The sequence below is a fragment of the Lepidochelys kempii genome, chromosome 28 (genome assembly GCF_965140265.1).
Source record: "Lepidochelys kempii isolate rLepKem1 chromosome 28, rLepKem1.hap2, whole genome shotgun sequence".
NCBI classification, from domain to species: Eukaryota; Metazoa; Chordata; order Testudines; family Cheloniidae; genus Lepidochelys; species Lepidochelys kempii.
The window spans coordinates 574,198-597,150 of record NC_133283.1 but is presented as its reverse complement, the minus strand read 5'-3'; the positions used below and the strand labels follow the sequence as shown (position 1 = coordinate 597,150).

Here is a 22,953-nt window from a genome sequence, read left to right as displayed (position 1 = left end):
TGGGAAGCAGACAGAACTTGTGTGCGACCAGCCCCCCCCCCCCAAGCCCTGCTTCTTATATGCACCCCCCACAAGAGAGTGGGGGGGCAGCCCAGCCAATGAGCCGCTAGGGGGTGCAGGGGAGGGGGCGGACAGGCAGGGGGTGCTGGGAGGGGGGAGGATGGGAAGAAGGCAGGGGATGGGGAGGGCAGCTGAAAGGGGGAGTGATCAGGGCTTGCTGGGGGGGGGGGCAGTTCAAGGGGGGGCATCCCACTTCCCGCAAGGTCCCAGTGGGTGCACCCAGACACCCCCCCCGCACCCAGACACACACCCCTGGGGGGGGGCGACCAAGCGAGAGAGACTATCCAGTACTTGCCCCATTCCCTGCCCCCCTGAGCCAGGCAGCTGGGACCGGAGGACCTGCCGGCTCGGCTCACAGGATGGAGGATTTGGGCTCGGTGAGACGTCGGGCCACCTTCAGGGGAAAGACGGGTGGGACCGGCCCTACCCCGGGCTCTGTGGGCTCCAGGCGGCCAGAGGGCAGGTGCCGAGTTCACCCTCAAGTCACCTCCCAGCTGACACCGGGTGACAAATGTGCTGACGGGGGGGTGTGTGTGTGGGGAGATGACAAATTCTTGACTTGACCACTGATACGGGGAAAGACACGGAAGATCTCGTCCACACGGCTGAAGAGGAGCCGACCGTAGGACCGAAAAACAAACTGCCGCTTCGCGACGAGTCCTCACGCCTTGAGAAGAGAACTAAATCCAAACCGGCGTTAATACACCCGCCCACAGTGCTTTTAAAAAGGCCCGTTTCCCCAAGCGGAAAGCCATGCCGCGCCAACTCAGCCGGGAGGAAACCGATCAGACCAGGAAAAGGCCACCGTGGCTTGGGGATTGTGGAAGGACGCTTTGTAAGGTGCCACACTCAAGGGGAAAAAAGCCGGCCAAGTTAAAAACAAGAACAAAAAAAACCCCCAAAAAAGACCTGGTTCTGAGGGGAAAGTGATGGCTATAAAAAGATGAACATGGAACAAATGGAAGAAAAGGGGAGATTGATCGTACCGAATAGAAATCAGACACTAGGAATCTTAGTACATTGATAAGGGAAGCAAAAGGGCCACAAAGAGGCATGGCCAGCACAGTTAAGGACAGTAAGGAGGTGGGGAGGTTTTAAAATCATACTAAGACATACCAACAACAAACACAGGCCATACTTACAGGGTGGAAGTAGGACTCTGAAAGAGATTTGGGTGTCATGGTGGAGGAGCAGCTGAACACAAGGTCCCAGGGCGACGCTGTGGCTAAAAGAGCGAATGCGCTCCTGGGACTTATAAACGGGGGAATCTGGAGTAGGAGAAGCAGAGAGGTGATGTATACTCTGAATTTGGCCCTCGTGCAACCGCGGCTGGACTCCCGTGTCCAGGTCTGGCGCCCCCAATTCAAGACGGCCAGGGCGCCAGACCCGGTCACGGGAGACCGAAAAGAGCCACGCGAAGGATTAAAGAATTAGAAAACCTGCCTTATGGGGACAGCCTCACGGAGCACCAGCCATTTAGTTTAATGCCGAGAAGGTTAAGGAGCGACTTGGAGGGGCGATTTTTCGGGGCAGGCCCCTGGCCTGGGTTGTACAGGGCAGCCCAGATCACAGCCGTCCGGGCATCGTAATCTAGAAAACCCAGGAGTCCTGGCTCCCAGCCCCTCCATCTCTAACTGCCAGCCCCCGCTCCCGTCCCACAGCCAGGGAGAGAACCCAGGAGTCCTGGCTCCCAGCCCCCCCCCCGCTGTAGTCCCCACTCCCCTCCCAGAGCCACATAGGGTACCCCAGTAACGCCTCCGAACAAAAGAAAGCAGGACATTTCATTGCCAAGAGTGAAAAAACCAAATCTTTAATCCAACTGCCCCCCGCCCCAGAAAGGGGGAGGGAGGGTGAAGTATGCAATGGAAACGGTTAATGGTGATGAAGGAAACCCCTCCCCCAGCCAGGGATAGAACCCAGGAGTCCTGCTCCGCGCACTCCCACTGCCCTCCCAGGAGATGGGGATGGAACCCAGGCATCCTGACACGCACTGCTAGGGGATTGTTAATGGGATATCATCTGCCCCCTGAGACCAGCTCAGGGTCCGACGCCCCCCCCCCTCCAAAATAGGTGGGGAGTCAGGGCTCCTTTGGAGGAGAGGCAGCCAGTCCCCGCCCCCCCCTCCAAAAAACAAACTGACCTAGAAATTGAGGGGAGAAACCCCAAATCCTGAGCATCCCCCTCCCCCCAAGCTGGGCTGTGAACCCCGGAGTGGGGAGAAATATAACCACTGCCCCCCCGTGAGAAATATTGGGGTGACATGCTGGGGGGGGGGGAAGAGACAGGTTCACTTCCTATCCTGCCACAAAGCCCTGCCCTCCGGTGTATACCAACTGGGGAGGAGGGGTCCCCCCTCACCCCAATATTAGAGCAGGGCTAATTCCACCCCCCCTTCTGCTGCCACCCCCCCATCTTGACCGTGGGGCCTGGCTGGTTTTAGGGTGCTCAGGAATTGGGGGGGCAAGGGGCAGAGGGGACCCTGCATTAACAGAGATTGGCAGAGCAGGGACTCTGGGGGTGCAAATGTGCCCCCAAAGTGAAGGGAGAAATGCGGGGCAGAGAGGGATTAATAGAAGACAATGGAGCTGGGGGGCAGCAAGAAGTGGGGGTTCTGCCCCCCCAAAATGACGGGAGAAGCAGGGTGCAGGGGAACCCCCAATATTAATAGATGCCGACATAGCCAGGGGCAGGAATCTGGGGGGCACAAGGCAGGACCTTTGCCCCATAGGGGATAGGAGGAACGGGGTTCAGGGGGACCCCAAGTCGACGGATACTAAAGCAGCTGCTGGCAGTGGGGGCAGACAGAGCCCCTCCCCCAGGGCAGAGTCCAGGGGGTGAGCGGGGGTCTGGGCACCCCGAGCCCTCAGCAGTCGGTGGTGATCTTCGAGGAGAGCTCCTGGATGCGCCGGGCGCTGCATGATTTGCACAGGATGTGCCCATCCAGGGGGTAGCAGCCCCGGCCCTCGCCCTCCGACGACAGCAGCAGCCCACACTCCTGGGGCGGGGGGGACAGAGACTCCATCAGAACCCAGGCGTCCTGGCTCCCAGCCCCCTCCTGCTCTAACCCACCAGCCCCCGCTCCCCTCCCAGAGCCGAGGAGAGAACCCAGGCGTCCGGGCTCCCAGCCCCCTCCTGCTCTAACCCACCATCACCCACTCCCTTTCCAGTGCTGCAGAGAGAACCCAGGCGTCCTGGCTCCCAGCCCCCTCCTGCTCTAACCCACCAGCCCCCGCTCCCCTCCCAGAGCCGAGGAGAGAACCCAGGCATCCGGGCTCCCAGCCCCCTCCTGCTCTAACCCACCATCACCCACTCCCTTCCCAGTGCTGCAGAGAGAACCCAGGCGTCCTGGCTCCCAGCCCCCTCCTGCTCTAACCCACCATCACCCACTCCCTTCCCAGTGCTGCAGAGAGAACCCAGGCGTCCTGGCTCCCAGCCCCCTCCTGCTCTACCCCACCAGCCCCCGCTCCCAGCCCTGGGGAGAGAACCCAGGCGTCCGGGCTGCCAGCCCCCACCTCACACTTGTAGCACCCAATGTGGAAGCTCCGATCCAGGGCCACGATCCTGACCGTCTCCTCCTGCCCGGGCTCAGGCATGATGGCGTTGCCACACACGGAGCAGCGGGGGGCGAACTTCCTGCGGGGGCACAGAGAGGGGAAGAGGGACGTCAGGGGAGCCGGGGGCGGGGCCACAGGGCAGGGGGCGGGGCCACAGGGCAGGGGGGCGGGGCCGTACCGGTGGAAGTCCTCGATGCAGTGGACCTGGCTGGTGGCGTCCACGGTGAAGGGGACCCCGTCCAGGCACTGGTGGCAGACCACACAGGTGAAGCACTGGGGGTGATAGGCCTTGCCCATGGCCCGCAGGATCCGGTCCAGGATGGGCTTGGAGCACATCGAGCACTTCTCCAGCGTCACCTGGCGGGAGGGGAGAGCCGTGGGCCTGGGGCCAGCCCCCCCCCTGGCCCCCCCAGCTCTAACCACCAGCCCCCACTCCCTTCCTGGAGCCGGGGAGAGAACCCAGGCGTCCTGGCTCCCAGCCCCCCTGCTCTAAACCACCAGCCCCCACTCCCCTCCCAGAGCCGGGGAGAGAACCCAGGTGTCCTAGCTCCAAGCTCTAACCCACCAGCCCCCACTCTCCTCCCCGAGTCGGGGAGAGAACCCAGGTGTCCTGGCTCCTAGCCCCCCTGCTCTAAACCACCAGCCCCCACTCCCCTCCCAGAGCCGGGGAGAGAACTCAGGTGTCCTGGCTCCAAGCTCTAACCCACCAGCCCCCACTTCCCTCCCAGAGCCGGGGAGAGAACCCAGGTGTCCTAGCTCCAAGCTCTAACCCACCAGCCCCCACTCTCCTCCCCGAGTCAGGGAGAGAACCCAGGTGTCCTGGCTCCCAGCCCCCCCTGCTCTAGCCACTAGTCCCTACTCCCCTTCTGGAGCCGGGGAGAGAACCCAGGAGTCCTGGCTCCCAGCCCCCCCTGCTCTAGCCACTAGTCCCTACTCCCCTCCCGGAGCCGGGGAGGGACCCCAGGAGTCCTGGCTCCCAGCTCTAGCCCACCGGCCCCCACTCCCCTCCTGGAGCCGGGGAGAGAACCCAGGTGTCCTGGCTCCAAGCTCTAACCCACCAGCCCCCACTCTCCTCCCCGAGTCAGGGAGAGAACCCAGGAGTCCTGGCTCCCAGCCCCCCTGCTCTAACCACCAGCCCCCATTCCCCTCCCCGAGTCGGGGAGAGAACCCAGGAGTCCTGGCTCCCAGCCCCCCTGCTCTAACCACCAGCCCCTACTCCCCTCCCGGAGCCGGGGAGGGACCCCAGGAGTCCTGGCTCCCAGCTCTAGCCCACCAGCCCCCACTCCCCTCCCGGAGCCGGGGGGAGCACCCAGGCGTCCTGCGGCCCGGCACTCACGACGTAGCAGGCCTCGCAGTAGGCCCGGCGCTCCACGGCGTAGAAGGGTTGGCCCCGCAGCCGGGCGTGGCAAGTGGTGCAGCTGAAGCAGGGCACATGGAAGACCTGGTCCATGGCCACGCAGCCTGTCCCGTCCCCCACCACGTTCTCCCCACAGCGGACGCAGCGCCCTGGGGCCAGAGGGGCAGAGGGGGAGGGCTCACACGGGGCCCCCCAGCGCCTCCACTGACCCTTCCCCCCACCTCTCCGCTCCCCACCCACTCCAGCCCCCCTGCCGACCCCCCCCACCTCCCTGCCAACCCCCCCACCTCCCTGCCAACCCCTCTCCCAGGCCCCCACTGCCTCAACCTCTCATGCCCACAACCACCCCAGCAACCCCCTCCCTACCCCTCAAGCACGAAGCCCCCCGACTCGCCACCCTGTAACCCCCCAGCCCCCCCCCCCCCGCCACTCCCTGCCCCCCTCACCGAAGTACTCCCCCGCCGGCGGGTGGTTCATGTCATGCACCAGCTTCCTGGTCAGTCTGTCCAGCTCCTCCTCCGGGCGGCTCGGGGGGGCCTGGGGGGAGGGAGACCGCAGCTGGAGGCTTCGCTCACGTTGATTCCCCCCCCCCCCCCCCACGAGATGGTACAATTCCCAGCAGGAGAGAACCCAGGAGTCCTGGCTCCCAGCCCACTCTAACCACCAGCCCCCATCCCCTCCCAGAGCCGGGGAGAGAACCCAGGCATCCTGGCTCCCAGCCCCTGCCCCCCCTCGCTCTAACCACCAGCCCCCACTCCCCTCCCAGAGCCGGGGAGAGAACCCAGGCGTCCTGGCTCCCAGCTGCCCCCACCCACTCTAACCACTAGCCCCCACTCCCCTCCCAGAGGACCCAGGGGTCCTGCCCCCCCTCACACTCCCGGCCAATTCCCTCTCACATTACCTGGTGCTGGTATCCTCCTCCACCACCAGGGGGCGCCTTCCCCATCACCGCCGTCTCTTCCTTGCCTGGGGTCCTGGCGGCAGCCTGGTACGGACCCCCAGCCGCCTCCCCCGGTTTGGCCAGCCCCCCGGCCCCATAGCACTCCCCCTTGCCCGGCCTCTTGCCGTAACCCCCCGGCTCCAGATACCAGCCCTCCTCCCCCCTGGCGCCCGGCTCCAAGGCGTACTGGGCCCCGCGGCCCACTCGGGGCGAGGGGGGTGCGTAGGCCTGTTCGGCCCGGTGCCTCGGTTGACCGTAACCCAGCACTGGCTGGGCAACTTTGACCTGGACGTTGAAGGCCGGCCCGGCCGACGTGGTGTAGGACGCGGGCATGGGCTGCGGGTAGGGCTTATGCCCGGGCGGTGCCCGCGGGTAGCCTGCCCCATATTGGGGAGACGGCCCAGAGGAAGCCGTTGAGGTGGCGGGTTGGGGCGATGGACCGTAGGGTGAGTTCTTGGGGGCGAAGGAGCCCGGCTTGTAGGGGCCGGGCATTTTGGGGGGGGCGGGCTGCGGGGGGCCAGAGGCCGACTGGTACGGGACGGAGTCGAAGTTCTGGAGAAGAAAGGAGAGGAAAGAGGAGACGTAGGCTGGTGTGGGGCTTTGGGGGTACCCCATCTTACCAGCCCCCCAGCCTGCAAGTCCACCCCAACCCTAAACGCATTGAAACACCCATTGTTCCCCAAGGAACCCCACTCATCCATGTTGATCGTCAAGTCTTGCTAGGCCAACGGCGACTCTGTGAAATCATCAATTTCTTGTGAACCGTGAAGGATAGAAGCACCTGCCATACCCCATTGGAAAGCTTGGATTTGTAGCTTTCCAACGGTGCCCGGCACTCATCTCTATGCCCACCAGCTCAGGAAATATCTGGCAATAAAGGAGGCCCACTGTGACGTCCTGTGAACCATCTCCACTTCCCTCCCCCCGAGGTTCTGGTTGGAATGTGATTTTCGGTGGCCGATCCCCAGGAAACCGGGGGAGGGAGATGCGGGCGGGTGATACCAAGGGAAAGCCCAGGGTCTCTACTTTCCAACGGTGTCACATGCGGAAGCCTGTGTCCACCGGTTCCAGAGATATCAGGCGCTAGAGTTGCCATGTGGTGGGCAGGAGAGGGGCAAGAAGGTACTTGGAAGGACGTGATTATAGGGTCTGAAATCTCATTAGGGTGGGAGAGGCTGTGCCATTGAAAACCCACCAGGTCAAACCCCCCTCCCCCAGAACCCTCCGGTGGGGGGGGGGTTTACCTGCCTCTCCCCCCGGCGTTGGGGGCCGGCATTCTCCATATCAGCCAACATACTGGTGAGCGAGTCTATTTGGGCGTCGATGCTGGAGGGGCGGTGGGGCCCTGGGTCTAGGGCAGATCCCTAAGGAAACAGACAAGGAGGGGGAGGGGATTACGGTGTGGGGAGGAGGGGGCTATAAGGTACTGCCCAGGCCTGTCAGCTGGGATCAGGCAGTCCAGCTGCTGTCCTAGTGGCAGGTAGTTCCGCAGGGTAACGGGAATTAAGCCTCATGCTCCAAGGCATGAGATGGTCAGGAAGGAGCCTTCCCACGTGCCCCATATGACCAAGGCAGGTGAATTATGGGAAACTTATGCTTTCTCCAAGGTCCCACAGAGGCAAGGAACTGGGTTGCATAGGATATAGGTCACCCCCTCTCCACCAGCACCCCAAATCCCTGTCCCATCCCCCCAATGCCCAGGGGCCCCATTCCCTCCTCCTACCTGCATGTGGTACCCGCATCCAGCAGAGGGGGGGCCACCCCAGGGCACCCCCAGTTCATCCTTGGCCCCTGGGGTTGATGGGTAATGATGCTCCAAGTCAGCTGGGGGTCCGAAGCTGGAAGGCAGAGGACGGGAGGGGAGGCTGCCTAGAGGGGAAACAGCAACGGGTCAGACCCACAGGCCCCCTCCCTCTCTATTCCCCCCTCCACCGCCTCCCAGATTCCCCCCCTCAGCCCTGCCGCCAACCTGGATCAGACCATTCGGGTACTGGGGGCGGGGGGGGAAACCAGGTATTTACCAGGGCCCGCTGGCTGGTAGCCTGTCCCGCTCATGCCCCCCCCGTTCTGGTCCTGGGGGGCCGGCCTGGGGGGAGCAGGAACAGGGGCGTATTTCTTCTGGGGTTTGCCGAGTGCCAGAGCCGAGACCGAGACGCCGGGAGACCCCGAGGAGCTCAGCTGCTTTGGGGGAAGCCAGGTGGGACCGGACATCTCTGGGACCTGCAGGGGGGGCGTGCAGAGAGGTTAGAACAGGGGGGAGCTAGGAGCCAGGACTCCTGGGTTCTTTCTGTGGCTCCTGGAGGGGAGCGACGGCTAGTGGGTTAGAGCAGGGGGGGCTGGGAGCCAGGACTCCTGGGTTCTTTCTGTGGCTCCTGGAGGGGAGCGACGGCTAGTGGGTTAGAGCAGGGGGGGGGGCTGGGAGCCAGGACTCCTGGGTTCTCTCCCCTGCTCTGGGAAGGGAGTGGGATCTGGTGGGTTAGAGCAGGGGGGCTGGGAGCCAGGACTCCTGGGTTCTCTCCCCTGCTGTGGGAGGGGAGTGGGGCCTGCCTTGGGTCTGTCTAGATTTGGCAGGGGAGGGGCAGGATCTAACTCTCACCCAGCCCCACTGGCCCTGGTTGGGGAGGGGATTTCCAGGGTGGGGGGGGACTCAGCTTGGGGAACGATGGCCCCCCTCCATTCCAACCGTGTCTGGGGGGGGGTGTCCCAGGGGCGGAAGGCGGGGGAGGAAAAGTCCTGGCGTAGAGACCCTGGCCCTGGGGGCGCTAAAGGGGATGGGGTCCCTGGCCCAGGGAGAGAGAGAGGGGGTTCCCAATGGGGAGGGGTCCCTGGGAGAGGGAGTGGGGGTCTCAGTGGGGAAGGGTCCCTGGCCGGGGAGGGTGTGTGTCTCTGACCACGTGGGGAGAATTCCTGCGGGGTGTGGGGACCCGATTCTTACCTGGCTCCGATGCGGGAATCCCAGTTGAGGGGGGGGGGTCCCAGCCCCTCCTGTCCTACCCCACTCGTGGGGTGGGGGGTTCCCTAGCCCAGTGAGGGACAGGGGGAAGGTCCCGGAGGCGCCGGATCCCGCCGGCTCCGAAACTCCCCGGAAAAGGTTTTTTTTTTTTCTCCCAACTCCCAAAAAACTTTTTTTAATGGACCCCCTCGGTGACGTCACCACATTCCAGAGGGGTCACGTGGGGCTGGGAATTCCTACCACTTCCTGTGGGGGGGCATGGGAGGGGCAGCGTAGGACTCCTGGGTTCTCTCCCTGGTTCTGGAAGGGGAGTGGGGGCTGCGAGCCAGGATTCCTGGGTTCTCTCCCCGGCTCTGGGAGGGAAGTGGGGTCTAGTGGTTAGAGCAGGGGACTGGGAGCCAGGACTCCTGGGTTCTCGGCCTGGCTCAGGGGTGGGGAATTGGGTACTGGACCTTTCCCCTTCCAGGAGCGTCAGCTCCCATCCGGTCCTGGGTCAGGGACTGGCCGGCTAGCCCCACTCTGAGTCCCTGGCTCCTCTCCAGCCTTATCAGGAAAGTCTGAACAGCTGTTCCACGGGGGGGGGCAGGGTTTCCTGTTTTGGCCCCCGTCGCTGCCCAGACACACAGTGAAAGACGCTGACCCAAAATGCTGACTGTCTAAAGAGATGCAGCGCAGGAGGGGAAACTGAGGCACAGCAGTAAGGGACAGACCCAACGTCACATAACAAAGCTGGGAAAAGAACCCAGGAATCCTGTCTCCCAACCCCCCTCTTTCCCCCTGCTCTAACCCACCAGCCCCCGCTCCTGTCCCAGAGTCGGGGAGAGAACCCAGGGGTCCTGGCTCCCAACCCCCCTGCTCTGACCCACCAGCCCCCACTCCCCTCCCAGAGTCGGGGAGAGAACCCAGGAGTCCTGGCTCCCAGCCCCCCTGCTCTAACCCCCCAGCCCCCACTCCCCTCCCAGAGCCAGGGAGAGAACCCAGGAGTCCTGGCTCCCAGCCCCGCTGCAAGCCAGGGTGATGCGCGGGCCGACATCGCCACCTGCTGGCCACAGGGTGGTACCGACACGTTCCTAGAACCCGAGCGATTAACCCGTGGGCTAGATTCGGGGCCGGGGCTGGGAGCTAGGACTCCTGGGTTCTCCCCCCCCCCCCCCCGGCTCTGGGAGAGGAGTGGGGGCCGGTGGGTTAGAGCAGGGGGGGTTGGGAGCCAGGACTCCAGGGTTCTCTCCCTGGCTACTGGTGCAATCAAAAGAGTCTCTAGCCCCTACCGCGACTTTAAGATCTGGGTTATATGACAATTGAAATGCTGAGTTGCCCCCCCCCAGTGTGACGTCACTGTCAGGGGCACCCCCCCACACCCCCCCGCCTCTACTGGGAGTTTCCTGCATTTGTGACTGTACCACAATGGACTTTGTGTCCAGAAATCTACCCAGAGACTCCTCTGGGGCGGGGCGGCCGGTGACCCAGGGACCCCTCGCCCGGCACCGAGATGCAGCCACCTCTGGGGCAGGACAGCCGGTGACCCGGTGACCCCTCACCCAGCCCCAAGATGCGGCCACCTCTGGGGTGGGACCGCCGGTGACCCGGGGACCCCTCGCCCGGCCCCAAGATGCAGCCACCTCTGGGGTGGGATGGCCGGTGACCCGGGGACCCCTCGCCCGGCACCGAGATGCAGCCACCTCTGGGGCGGGACAGCCGGTGACCCGGGGACCCCTCGCCCGGCCCCAAGATGCGGCCACCTCTGGGGCAGGGCGGCCGGTGACCCGGGGACCCCTCGCCCGGCCCCAAGATGCGGCCACCTCTGGGGTGGGACCGCCGGTGACCCGGGGACCCCTCGCCCGGCCCCAAGATGCAGCCACCTCTGGGGCAGGGCGGCCGGTGACCCGGGGACCCCTCGCCCGGCCCCAAGATGCGGCCACCTCTGGGGTGGGACGGCCAGTGACCCGGGGACCCCTTGCCCGGCCCCAAGATGCGGCAACCTCTGGGGTGGGACGGCCGGTGACCCGGGGACCCCTCGCCCAGCCCCAAGATGCGGCCACCTCTGGGGCGGGGCAGCTGGTGACCCAGGGACCCCTTGCCTGGCTGCCTCCGCCATGTGTCTTTGTCTCATCTCACTAAGGGTGAGGGTCCAAAAAAACATCCAGTTTCCTCCCTCCTTGCCCCCCAATTCCCACCTCCTTGCCTGCCCCCCCCACACTCCGGGCTCCCCAGCGTAGGCCGGGACAATAGAAGGAAATAGAGTAACTTCATTCAGGGATCAGCCAGTCCCAGCAGCTCCCCCCCTTGCCACAAATCCCCCCCGCTTCCAATTCCTGGATCTAAAAAGAGAGGTGGGGGGGTGCCTTAAGAGAGCAGTGGAGTGAACTGAGCAGGGATCAAAGCCAGGACTCCTGGGTTCTCTCCCCGGCTCTGGGAGGGGAGTGGGGGCTGGTGGGTTAGAGCAGGAGGGGCTGGGAGCCAGGACTCCTGGGTTCTCTCCCCGGCTCTGGGAGGGGAGTGGGGGCTGGTGCGTTAGAGCAGGGCGGGCTGGGAGCCAGGACTCCTGGGTTCTCTCCCCAGCTCTGGGACGGGATTGGGGTGGTGGGTTAGAAGAGGGGGGAGCTTGGAGCTGGGTTTGTTTGTGGATCTTGGAATTCTCCGGCCTTTTTCCTGAAAAGTCTATTAATACTCCCCCCCCCCCACTCCCTCCCCACGGCTGTGCCGGGGCAGGAAGGATGTGAACTAGAGAGAGAACTTCCCCCACCCCCCCTCTCAGGACACTATAAGAGACCCCGCCTGGATGAGCCATTGGAGGCTGGTTCTCCGGACTGGGGGGTTCAGCTGGGAGATTGCACTCCGCCCCCCCAAAGTCCTGCTTGCAGGAAGCTTGGAGGGTCCCTGCTGGTCAGGGTGAGCTGTCACGGCCTGGATGCCTGGGTTCTCTCCTCAGTTCTGGGAGGGGAGGGGGGGCTGGTGGGTTAGAGCGGGGGGGGGGGCGCTGGGAGCCAGGACTCCTGGGTTCTCTCCCTGGCTCTGGCAGCGGAGTGGGGGCTGGTGGGTTAGAGGACCGGGGGCTGGGAGCCGGGACCCCTGGGTTCTCTCCCCGACTCTGGGACAGGAGTGGGGGCTGGTGGGTCAGAGCAGGGGGGCTGGGAGCCAGGACTCCTGGGTTCTCTCCCCGACTCTGGGCAGGAGTGGGGGCTGGTGGGTCAGAGCAGGGGGGCTGGGAGCCAGGACTCCTGGGTTCTCTCCCCGACTCTGGGACAGGAGTGGGGGCTGGTGGGTCAGAGCAGGGCGGGCTGGGAGCCAGGACTCCTGGGTTCTCTCCCCGACTCTGGGACAGGAGTGGGGGTTGGTGGGTCAGAGCAGGGCGGGCTGGGAGCCAGGACTCCTGGGTTCTCTCCCCAGCTGTGGGAGGGGAGTGGGGGCTGGTGGTGAGATCGGGGGGGCTGGGAGGAGGACTCCTGCCCTCCCCTGCTGTGTCCCTCTCCCCTTGCCCTCTGAGTAACCCCGTCTCCCCCCCAGGCCCTGGCCTGCGGTGACCCCCCTGTGTCCGCAGTCACTATGAGCTCGGGTGGGGCCGGGGGCCCCGCGGGCTCCGTCCGGGAGTTCACACGCCACGCCAGCGACGTGCTGCTCAACCTGGACCAGCTACGTCACCGCCGCGTCCTGACCGATGTCACCCTGCTGGTGGGGGGGCGCCCCCTGCTGGCCCACAAGGCTGTGCTCGCCGCCTGCAGGTGAGGGGGGCGGAGCTTGGACGGTCTGGGGGCGTGGGCAGAGAGGGTGTGGCTAGGAACAGCTGGGGCTTGGCTGTAGAGGGCGTGGCTGCTGAGCAGTGGGTGTGGCTGGGAAGGGTGGGGGCGTGGCTAGAGAGGGCGTGGCTGGAAGGGTGGGCGTGGCTAAAGAGGGTGTGGCAGTGAATGGGTGGGCGGGGCTGTGAGGGGACGCTGCGGGTAGGGGGCATGGTTGGGAAGGAGGGGGTACAGCTGGGTGGGGACATGGCTGATGGGGGCCACGGGAACGGGCTTTGAGTCGTGGGGGCAGGGAGGGTGGTGGCCGCGGGGTGGCCCTCTGTGGGGCAGGTTGTGGGTTGGTGGCTCCGCACGGCAAGGGGGGGGCCACACCCATCCGGACCCACAGCTGGGTCCCCGTCCTGTGGGGAGAGGGTGGGGGCGGGCCGCCGGGCCAGACTCTGAGTCACCTTCTGGGTGGGGGAGAGGGGGCTGAGGAGGCGTGGCCATGGGGAGGTGGCGTCTGGGCCACGCCCCAGTGTGGGAAGGGGAGGCGTGGCCAGAGGGGAGGTGTCTATCCCCACGCCCCGCCCCAGTGTGGTCTGGGTGGGCCGCGGTGGATGCTGGGAGTTGTAGTCCGTGTCCCACTTTCCCATCACCCTTCTCTCCCCATGGCAGTGGCTTCTTCTACTCCATCTTCCTGGCTCAGGGGGGCAGCGAGGTCACTGTCCTCACCCTGCCCGGCTCCATCCAGCCCGGGGGCTTCCAGGCCCTGCTGGATTTCATGTACACCTCCCGCCTGCCCCTCACCCCGGCCTCCGTCCCCGCCCTGCTCAACGCCGCCACCTACCTGCAGATGGAGCACGTGGTGGACGCCTGTCACCGCTTCATTCAGGCCAGGTAGGGGGCGCCGGCTCCCCTCCGGCCGCCGAGCGGCTCAGGGGGGCGGGGAATGGGGCAGGGGCCTGTCTCCTCTAGGGGGCGCCGGCTCCCACCCGGCCCCAGGGCGGGGACTGGCTGGCTCAGGGGGGCGGGGAATGGGGCAGGGGCCTGTCTCCTCTAGGGGGCGCCGGCTCCCACCCGGCCCCAGGGCGGGGACGGGCTGGCTCGGGGTGGTGGGGCGGGAATGGGTCGCTGCTCCCCCTCATTTCATTCCTCTCTCTTGCAGTTACGACCGCGGTAGCTGCTACCCCAAGCCCCTCCCCTCCCCGGCGGACCCCAAATCCCTGGACACCCCCCAAGGACCCTCGGATGACAGTGGGACGGTGCCCGCAGAGGGTCCCCACCCAGAGGGGCCGAGCCCGGGGGCCCCCCTGCGATCGGCTCCTGCCAGGCCGCCGGCGAAGGGTTCCGGGGGGGCGCCCCCGGGGGGGGAGCGGGGCCCCCCCGACAGCCCGTCCCGCTCCGAGGGGCACCCCGCCTCCCCCTGCGAGTCCAGCGGCTGCGCCCCCGACCCCAAGGCCTGCAACTGGAAGAAATACAAGTTCATCGTCCTGAACTCGCTCCGGGGGGAGGGGGCCGGGGGAGGGGGTGGGGCCGGCCCCCAGCCCCCCGGCCCCCCGACCCTGCCCGAGCCTCCGGCCGGCAAAGACCAAGGCGCCAGCCGTGGCAGGGAAGAGGGGGGTGGCCCCGGGACCCAGCATGACGGCGCCCTCTGCGGGTGAGTGGCTGAGCTGGGGGGTGGGGCGGCCGGTCCCATATCCGGGCCCATACCCTGGGACAGGGAGGGGCACCCGGGCCCATACGTTGGGAAGAGGAGGGGCGCCCGGGCCTATATGCTGAGTGGGGGAGGGGTGCCCGGTCCCATACGTCAATTGAGGGGGGGGGCCGGGTCCCATATACGTGGGGGGGGCGAGGCACCTGGTCCGTATGCCAAGCTGGGGTGGGGGAGAGGGGTCCATATGCCGAGGGGATCGGGGCTTCTGGTCCTATATGCTTGTGAGAGGGGCTCCTGGTCCAATACACAGGGGCAGGGCGCTTCGTCCCATACGGTGAGTGGGGGGCGGGGGCCCAGGCCCCATACACTGGGGGCTGGGGGGAGCTATGCCTCGTAGTAGCTGAGCCCCCCCCCTTTCCCATCTCCCCACAGGCTGCACCCCGCTGTCTCACAGTGCCCCGTGTGCCCCCGGCACCGGCAGGTGGGGGCCCCGCTGCCCCCACCCTGCCCCCACCTTCCCCAGGGGCGGCCCCGGCCCGCAACAGGTGAGGGGCGAGGAAGGGGGCTCTGTCCCCTGCACGGTGTGGAGGGGGGAGGGAGCTGGTCCATACGTGCTGTGGGGGGGAGGGGCCGGTCCCATTTACACTGTGAGGTGGAGGGAGGGGCTGGTCTGATGTGCGCTGTGGGGTGAGGGAGGGGCTGGTCCCATACACACTGTGGGGTGAGGGGAGGGGCCAGTCCCATATGCTGTGGCGGGGGAGGGGCTGGTCCCACATAGGCGCTGAGGGGGGATGGGCCAGTCCCCTACGCTGCAGAGCGGGCTCTGAGTATTGGGGACCCCCCCCGGGCCATGCCCTGAACCCTCTCACGGCCCCCTCCCCTCCCGCAGGTGCTGGGCCGTACGGCTGCGGGGCCTGCGAGCTGGGCCTGGAGGAGGAGGAGGAGGAGGGGGAGGGGGAGGACGGGGGAGCGGATGGGGGGCAGGCCCCGGCGGCTGCCCCCCACGACAACAAACCGTTCAAATGTCACCTCTGCTGCTCGGCCTTTCGCTACAAGGGCAACCTGGCTTCCCACCGCGCCGTCCACACCGGTACGGGGTGCCGGGGGGGGGCAGGGGGATGGGGGGAGGGGCCAGGGCAGGTGAGTGGAGTCAGGAAGGGTCAGGGGTGGGGTTAATAGGAGGTGGGAGGGGCCAGGGGAGGTGGGTGGAGTCAGGAAGGGTCAGGGGCGGGGTTAATGGGAGGTGGGAGGGAACAGGGGAGGTGGGTGGAGTCAGGAAGGGTCAGGGGTGGGGTTAATGGGAGATGGGAGGGGCCAGGGGAGGTGGGTGGAGTCAGGAAGGGTCAGGGGTGGGGTTAATGGGAGGTGGGAGGGAACAGGGGAGGTGGGTGGAGTCAGGAAGGGTCAGGGGCGGGGTTAATGGGAGGTGGGAGGGGCCAGGGGAGGTGGGTGGAGTCTGGAAGGGTCAGGGGTGGGGTTAATGGGAGGTGGGAGGGGCCAGGGGAGGTGGGTGGAGTCAGGAAGGGTCAGGGGCGGGGTTAATGGGAGGTGGGAGGGAACAGGGGAGGTGGGTGGAGTCAGGAAGGGTCAGGGGTGGGGTTAATGGGAGATGGGAGGGGCCAGGGGAGGTGGGTGGAGTCAGGAAGGGTCAGGGGTGGGGTTAATGGGAGGTGGGAGGGAACAGGGGAGGTGGGTGGAGTCAGGAAGGGTCAGGGGGTGGGTTTAATGGGAGGTGGGAGGGAACAGGGGAGGTGGGTGGAGTCAGGAAGGGTCAGGGGGAGGGACCAAGGGAGGTGGGAGGGAACAGAGGAGGTGGGTGGAGTCAGGAATGGTCAGGGGGATGGGACCAGGGGAGGTGGGCAGGACCAGGGGAGGTCAGTGGAGTCAGGAAGGGTCAGGGGGCGGGGTTAATGGGAGGTGGGAGGGAACAGGGGAGGTGGGTGGAGTCAGGAAGGGTCAGGGGGAGGGGACCAGGGGAGGTGGGAGGGAACAGAGGAGGTGGGTGGAGTCAGGAACGGTCAGGGGGATGGGACCAGGGGAGGTGGGCAGGACCAGGGGAGGTCAGTGGAGTCAGGAAGGTTCAGGGGGCGGGGTTAATGGGAGGTGGGAGGGAACAGGGGAGGTGGGTGGAGTCAGGAAGGGTCAGGGGCGGGGTCCAGGGGAGGTGGGCGTGGCCAGGGGAGGTGGGAAAAGTCAGGAGGAGGAGGAAGGGGTTAAGGGGAAGCAGGGGGGCCAAGAGCATGTTGGAGGGCTCATGGGGAGGGGTCAGAGGGGAGGTGGGTGCCGCCCCCTAGCTGCCCCCTGTGTCCCCCCCAGGTGAGAAGCCATATCGCTGCGGAGTCTGTGGGGCCCAGTTCAACCGGCCAGCGAACCTCAAAACCCACTCGCGGATCCACTCAGGCGAAAAGCCCTACAAGTGTGAGACCTGCGGCTCCAGCTTCGTGCAGGTGCGGGGGTGGGGGGGGGCAGGGTAGGCTCTGTGGGGGTCAGGTGGAGCGATGAGGGGCTGTGAAGGGGAGGCCTCGGGCAAGGGGCAGTGAGAGAAACTCGTGCAATCAATAAGGGCCAACATCTACTGGTGGCTGCAGTGGGATCTGAAGCCCCTGGCTCCCATAGACTCCAACGGGGAGCAGGGCCCCCTAGTGGCCAGGCCGGGTACTGCCACCCTGGGTCCCATAGATTCCAATGGGAAGCAGGGCCCCCTGGAGGCCAAGCCAAGTACTGCAGCCCCCTGGAATCTGATCACGTCTCTCTCCCCTCCCAGGTCGCCCACCTCCGGGCCCACGTGTTGATCCACACGGGTGAAAAGCCCTACCCTTGCGAGACGTGTGGGACCCGCTTCCGGCACCTACAGACCCTCAAGAGCCACATCCGGATCCACACGGGCGAGAAGCCGTATCACGTGAGTGGGGGACGATGACGACAGGACTCCTGGGTTCTCTCCCCGGGGCTGGGAGGGGAGTGCGGGCTGGTGGCTAGAGCAAGGGAGGTTGGGAGCCAGGACTCCTGGGTTCTCTCCCCGGCTCTGGGACGGGATTGGGGTCTGGTGGGATAGAGCAGGGGCGGTGGGGGGGGGGGTTGGGAGCTAGGACTCCTGGGTTCTCCCCCCGCCCGGCTCAGGGCACTGACCCCCCCCGTCTTGTGGCCCCCCTGCAGTGCGAGGCCTGCCACCTGCACTTCCGGCACAAGAGCCAGCTGCGGCTTCACCTGCGGCAGAAGCATGGGGCCGTCACCAACACCAAGATCCGCTACGCAGTGCTGGCCGGCCCCTCCGGTGCCCGCTGCTGAACGGGGGCCGCGCTTCCTCCCCCTCTCACCAGAGAGCAGGAGAGAGACACAGGTCCCCCCCACCCCGCACCGCTGCCTACTTCGCTCCTGCCAGCAGGGGGGGCCGTGTCGGGGTAGGGGAAATTCCCGGCCTGTCAGGAGGGGCCCGCTGGTCGTGACTCCCTTTCATAGCATGTGTTGTCCTGCAGTGTCTGGGCTTGGCTGGGGGGGGGGGGCGCTATGGGACATGGGGGGCTATGGACTGCAGGGGGGTGGTCTCTCTGGTCTATGGAAGACCCAGTTCCATATGTGTAGGGGGAAGTGTATCTGCACCCTGTGTTTTGAAGTGGGTCTGCCATTCCCTCCCCCGCCCCCCAAGCTGGGGAGGGAACCCAGGAGTTCTGGCTCCCAGCCCTCTGCTGTAACCACTAGACCTCACTCCCCACCCAGAGCCGGGGAGAGAACCCCGGAGTCCTGGCTCCCAGCTTCTGCTCCAACCCACCAGACCCCACTCCCCTCTCAAAGCTCGGGAGAAAACCCAGGAGTCCTTGGTTCTTTAAGTAAATGTGGCACAGGAAGTGATGTCAAAGCTCTGCAGGCAGAGTGTTGTGAGAGACCACGCCCCCCCACCCCCATCCCCCTCTTTTCTTAACTACTGTACTTAATTTTCAGTTGATTTATGTTTCCTTCTGGAAGGCAATATCTCATTTGGTTAAACCAGTTTCAGTCCAGAGTCACTCTGAATTCTCCCCTACCTTGGACATCTCTATGGACAACTGATGATGCCGGCTTGACGTTGGCTTAACTGGAGTCAGCAGCTGCCAGTTTTGCATATACTTCACTGAAATTCTAATCACGATCTAAATCTGGGAGGAGTGACTCTGGAGTGACTCTGATTTAACCACCCTGGAAGCCTCTCTAGCCAGCTAATTGTGACTCTGCAGTTTCCGTGACACTAGTGTCAACCCAAAGTCAATCCAGTTAAGTTCTCACTGAGGTTGGACATCTTTAGGGACATCGAATGTCTCTGGTTTGACAGCCGTTTAACCAAAATCAGGAGTCACTAGCTGTCCATGAAGACCTCAAAAACGTTCTAGTCCAGTCTCTAAATCTCTGTGGATTGACTCTGATTTTACTAAAATCCAGATTCACCATTTGTCCACGGAGTCTTTACTGAAGATCTAGCCTACCCTACAAGTCTCTATGGACAACTGGTGACTCCGGAGTTTTGCTTAAACCAGTTTTAATACAGAGTCACTCCAGTTAAGCTTTCCCCTACCCACGTTGTCTCTGTGGACAACTGATGCCTCCAGCTTGATGCTGGTTTAAGAAAGTGTTTTCTTCTTTTTTTTTTTCACAAAGGTTCTTTAAAGAATTAAATGTACTTTTTTGCTGACAGTGGCTTTTTCTGACCCATATCTATCTATATTTTTAACCCCCCCCCAAGTTGGGGGGTGTATTTTTTGCTGCTTTTAATTTGCTTTGCAGTGTCAATGCTCGGAGCAAAAGCAAAAGGCGTTTCTAGCTCGGCCACTTGACCTTGTGTTAGTTAGTTGCCTGCTCTAGAAGGCTCTAGAGTCGTACTGGGGCAGGTCCATTGCAAAAGGGTTCTTGACGTGCTGGAGATCTCTGGAAGCGTGAGGTGTAGCAAAGCAAGGAGTTTGATCCTAAGGTCTGGGGACCTTCTGGAGTTTATCTGGTTGGAGTCTGGAACCTAATGTATCCTGTGTTCTAGGTATGTTATCCAGCATGTAAATGTTCCACCTTCTGAGTGTAGAACACCTACAGTTATCTGGATATGGGATCCAGAACGTCTAAGGTGTCTTGTCTACAGGATTGAGGGTTCTAGACTGCGTTCTTCGGGAGTCTACGTATTCCAGCTCCAGAGTGCAGATCCTCCGCGGCCTCCTCTTTACGGAATCCTGGGTTCCAGAATCTGTATTTTCTGAATCTAAATATTCCATCCACCGAGTCTGGAGCCACCCAGATCAAAGGTTTCAGGAACAGAGGTTCTGGATTGCTAAAATGTAGATAATCCAGGTCCCCCATAACATATGACCTCTGAGGTCTTCTGCCTATGGGTTCCTGACTTCCAGGCTTCCTCTCAATATTATGTCTCCAGATACTAGAACCTCTGAGGCTTCATGTCTACCAGATCCTGGGTTCTAGGCTCTTTTGAGTCTCTATCTCCAGATTGTGGAACCTCTCAGCTCAAGGGCTTCCAGAGCATGGGTTCTAGATTATTCATCTGTAACCCTTCCATATCCACTTTGCCAGATGGCCTTTGGGCATTTCAAGTTCTGGAGACCAAAGCGAGAGCGACGCGGAATGTTTAGTCTCTGGTCCCAGCTAAGGTTCTAGATTATCAATGGATGAGTCTAGAACACAACTGATTGATGGGCTGGATCATTAGATCAGGAATCCCTCTGGATTGGGAATAATGCAGGGTGTAAGATATTTGTCATGGGTGGCTGAGGACCCTACTCCCCCCAAAACAATTAAAGTCAGAGCAGGTTAGTGGGGCAAGAGAGGGATCTGGGATCACAGTGGCCCTAGAATAAAGCTGAAAACTTCAGCAGCAACTGGTCTTTGCTGCTCCAGAAGAGGTCTGGAACCTCTGGTGCTTCACGCCATGTGGGGGAAAGGGAGGGAGCTGTGGTTCTGGAATGAGGAGGGAAGTTTATCACCTTTCAATTGCCAGGGGGAAGAGCAGATGGGAAAGGAGAGTCTAGAATAGCATAGTCTAAAACAACCTAGGAATGGATAGTGTGGCATAGAATGGATAAGGGAAACTACAGTCAATGTATGGTAAAGGCTAGAACAAATAGTGCCGCCCAGAATAAATAGCCCATTCTAGAATGGATAGCGTAGTCTAGAACTGATGACATAGGAATGCATGGCGTGGTCTAGAACAGATCGCCCAATCTTGAAGCAATAGCTTAGGAAGGGATACCACAGCCTAGAACGGATCACCTTGGAACGAAAAGACCCATCTAGAAGGATAGCCCGATCTAGAACACACAGTCTCTGAACAGTTTGCGCTCCCTATAATGGAGAGCACAACCAAGAATGGCTACCGTAGTCTCGAATTCATGAACAAGGAATGGATAACACCATCCAGGACAGCACAGTCTAGTACGACTAACCTAGGAATGGATAGCCCAGTCTAGATCGGTAGCCCACTCTAGAACCCATCGCTTAGGAAGGGATACCGCAGCCTGGACCCATCTAGCACCATCTAGAATGGCTAGCCTAGGAAGGCTAGCACAGTCTAGAATGGCTAATCCAGTCTAGAATCGGTCGGGTGGTCTAGGATGGCTAGCCTAGGAATAGATAGTGCAGAGAGTGCAGTCTAGACGGGATAGGTTGGGATCAGGCGACCATCTACACAATGGGGCTCTAGATGGACGTGGAACGCACACATCTCCCTCTCCCATCTCCTACTCCCCACCTAGTAGGGGTCAGTTATTCTCCCTCTATCACGCACACGATGGGACCGGTTCCCATTACCACACATAAGGAAGATATCCCGTTCCCCACCTCCTGAGCCAGCCAGTCTCCCCGTTATGGGGCCAGATGGGAGCCAGCGCCCCCTAGAGGGGACAGGCCCCATGCCCCGTTCCCTGCCCCCCTGAGCGAGCCAGTCCCCGCCCTGGGGCCAGACGGGAGCCGGCGCCCCCTAGAGGGGACAGGCCCCGTGCCCCATTCCCTTCCCCCCTTAGCCAGCCAGTCCCCCACCCTTGGGCCAATTCACAGCTGGCGCCCCCTAGAGGGGAAATTTAACAGCTATTCCTAGTGCTGGCTACTGGAGGGGTGCAGTGGCATATTTAACCTCCCCCACTCCCGTCGTTCTTCTGGGATTTGAAGACACCCCCCCAGCTACAAGCACGTTGCCGGGAAACATGCAAACGGGGGGTAAATTGCAGAGGTGGGAATATTATATATTGTCACAAAACGCTGCGGGGCAAAATGTGCTTTCACGTCAGGGCTGGTGGGGGAGAGGTTCGGGGCGGGGTATTTGGAGCTGATTTGGGGGGGGGGTATCTGTCAAAAGCTGGTTCTGGCCTCACACCTTGTAGCACCCCAACACGCAGCTCGGTGGCTGGTTTCAATAAAGCTTTTCTGGACAGATGCACGGGTGCATTTTGTTTAGCAAGGCCCTGCCTGCCGGGGGAGAGCGCCCCCTGCTGAGCCCCCACCCCACTCCCTGCCCCACAGCGCCCCCTAGCGCTGCCCTGGGGCCAGCCCTGCCTGCCGGGGGAGAGCGCCCCCTGCTGAGCCCCCACCCCGCTCCCTGCCCCACAGCGCCCCCTAGCGCTGCCCTGGGGCCAGCCCTGCCTGCCGGGGGAGAGCGCCCCCAGCTGAGCCCCCACCCCGCTCCCTGCCCCACAGCGCCCCCTAGCCCCGCCCTGGGGCCAGCCCTGCCTGCCAGGGGAGAGCGCCCCCTGCTGAGCCCCCACCCCACTCCCTGCCCCACAGCGCCCCCTAGCACTGCCCTGGGGCCAGCCCTGCCTGCCAGGGGAGAGCGCCCCCTGCTGAGCCCCCACCCCACTCCCTGCCCCACAGTGCCCCCTAGCCCCGCCCTGGGGCCAGCCCCGCCTGCCAGGGGAGAGCGCCCCCTGCTGAGCCCCCCCCCCAGCACCACATCCTGCAGCACAGCGCCCCCTAGCGCTGCCCTCGGGCCAACGTCCCAGCACTGAAATGCAGCCACCTCTGGGGTGGAGCAGCTGGTTATCCGGGGATCCCTCGCCCGGCGCTGAGATGCAGCCACATGTGGGGGCGGGGGTGGGGGCGGGGGGGGGAGACGAAAATCCCTACTCAGATGCAAATGATGGGAGGGAAGGCAGAATTGCCCACGACAAATCCCACCCAGCTACCTCGATCCAGTGTCCTTTGTGGGGACGGCACGACCGGCTCTTCTGGGATCCGGTCTTTAGTTTTACCATATGACTCTGGGAGAGCAGCAGGGTCTGGTGGTTAGAGCGAGGGGGGGTGGGTCAGAGCCAGGACTCCTGGGTTCTCTCCCTGGCTCTGGGAGGAGAGTGGGGGCTGGTGGTTAGAGCAAAGGGCTGGGAGCCAGGACTCTTGGGTTCTCTCCCCAGATTGAGAAGAGGAGTGGGGGGTCTAATGGTTAGAGCAAGGGGGTGTGGGAGCCAGGACTCCTGGGTTCTCTCCCCAGCTTGAGAAGGGGAGTGGGGGGTCTAATGGTTAGAGCAGTGGGGGCTGGGAGCCAGGACTCCTGGGTTCTCTCCCCAGCTCTAGGAGGGGAGTGGGGTCTAATGCTTAGAGCAAGGGGGGCTGGGAGCCAGGACTCCTGGGTTCTCTCCCCAGCTCTAGGAGGGGAGTGGGGTCTAATGGTTAGAGCAAGGGGTGCTGGGAGCCAGGACTCCTGGGTTCTCTCCCCAGATCTGTTCCAAACTCACTGTTTAGTCTTGGGCCAGTCACCCTTTTC

The 22,953-nt window shown here is 63.4% G+C and overlaps 2 protein-coding genes across 5 annotated transcripts; one reads left to right on the top strand and one right to left on the bottom strand.

Annotated features, from left to right (window-relative positions):
* Positions 1-1,839: 1,839 nt before the first annotated feature.
* On the bottom strand, positions 1,840-9,080 carry LOC140904190 (thyroid receptor-interacting protein 6-like). 4 transcript variants are annotated; one of them, XM_073326538.1, is made up of 10 exons: positions 8,847-9,076; positions 7,933-8,131; positions 7,635-7,780; positions 7,156-7,275; positions 5,873-6,463; positions 5,418-5,508; positions 4,951-5,120; positions 3,793-3,971; positions 3,573-3,693; positions 1,840-3,055 (listed from the first exon to the last, which is right to left on the bottom strand). In XM_073326538.1, the coding sequence occupies exons 2-10, from the start codon at positions 8,120-8,122 to the stop codon at positions 2,924-2,926; spliced, it is 1,740 nt and encodes a 579-aa protein (XP_073182639.1). In that variant the 5' UTR covers positions 8,123-8,131; positions 8,847-9,076; the 3' UTR covers positions 1,840-2,923. The 4 variants fall into 4 exon arrangements, with proteins under 4 accessions (XP_073182639.1, XP_073182640.1, XP_073182641.1 ...); XM_073326539.1 differs by lacking the exon at positions 7,156-7,275 and having other exon boundaries at positions 8,847-9,080; XM_073326540.1 differs by lacking the exon at positions 7,933-8,131 and having other exon boundaries at positions 8,847-9,077.
* A 2,592-nt stretch (positions 9,081-11,672) lies between these two features.
* BCL6B (BCL6B transcription repressor) lies at positions 11,673-17,699 on the top strand. The gene is made up of 9 exons (XM_073326451.1): positions 11,673-11,753; positions 12,369-12,583; positions 13,256-13,477; positions 13,746-14,237; positions 14,667-14,779; positions 15,124-15,324; positions 16,551-16,681; positions 16,999-17,136; positions 17,391-17,699. Exons 2-9 carry the CDS (start codon positions 12,408-12,410, stop codon positions 17,520-17,522), a joined length of 1,605 nt encoding a protein of 534 aa, XP_073182552.1. The 5' UTR covers positions 11,673-11,753; positions 12,369-12,407; the 3' UTR covers positions 17,523-17,699.
* Positions 17,700-22,953: the final 5,254 nt, after the last annotated feature.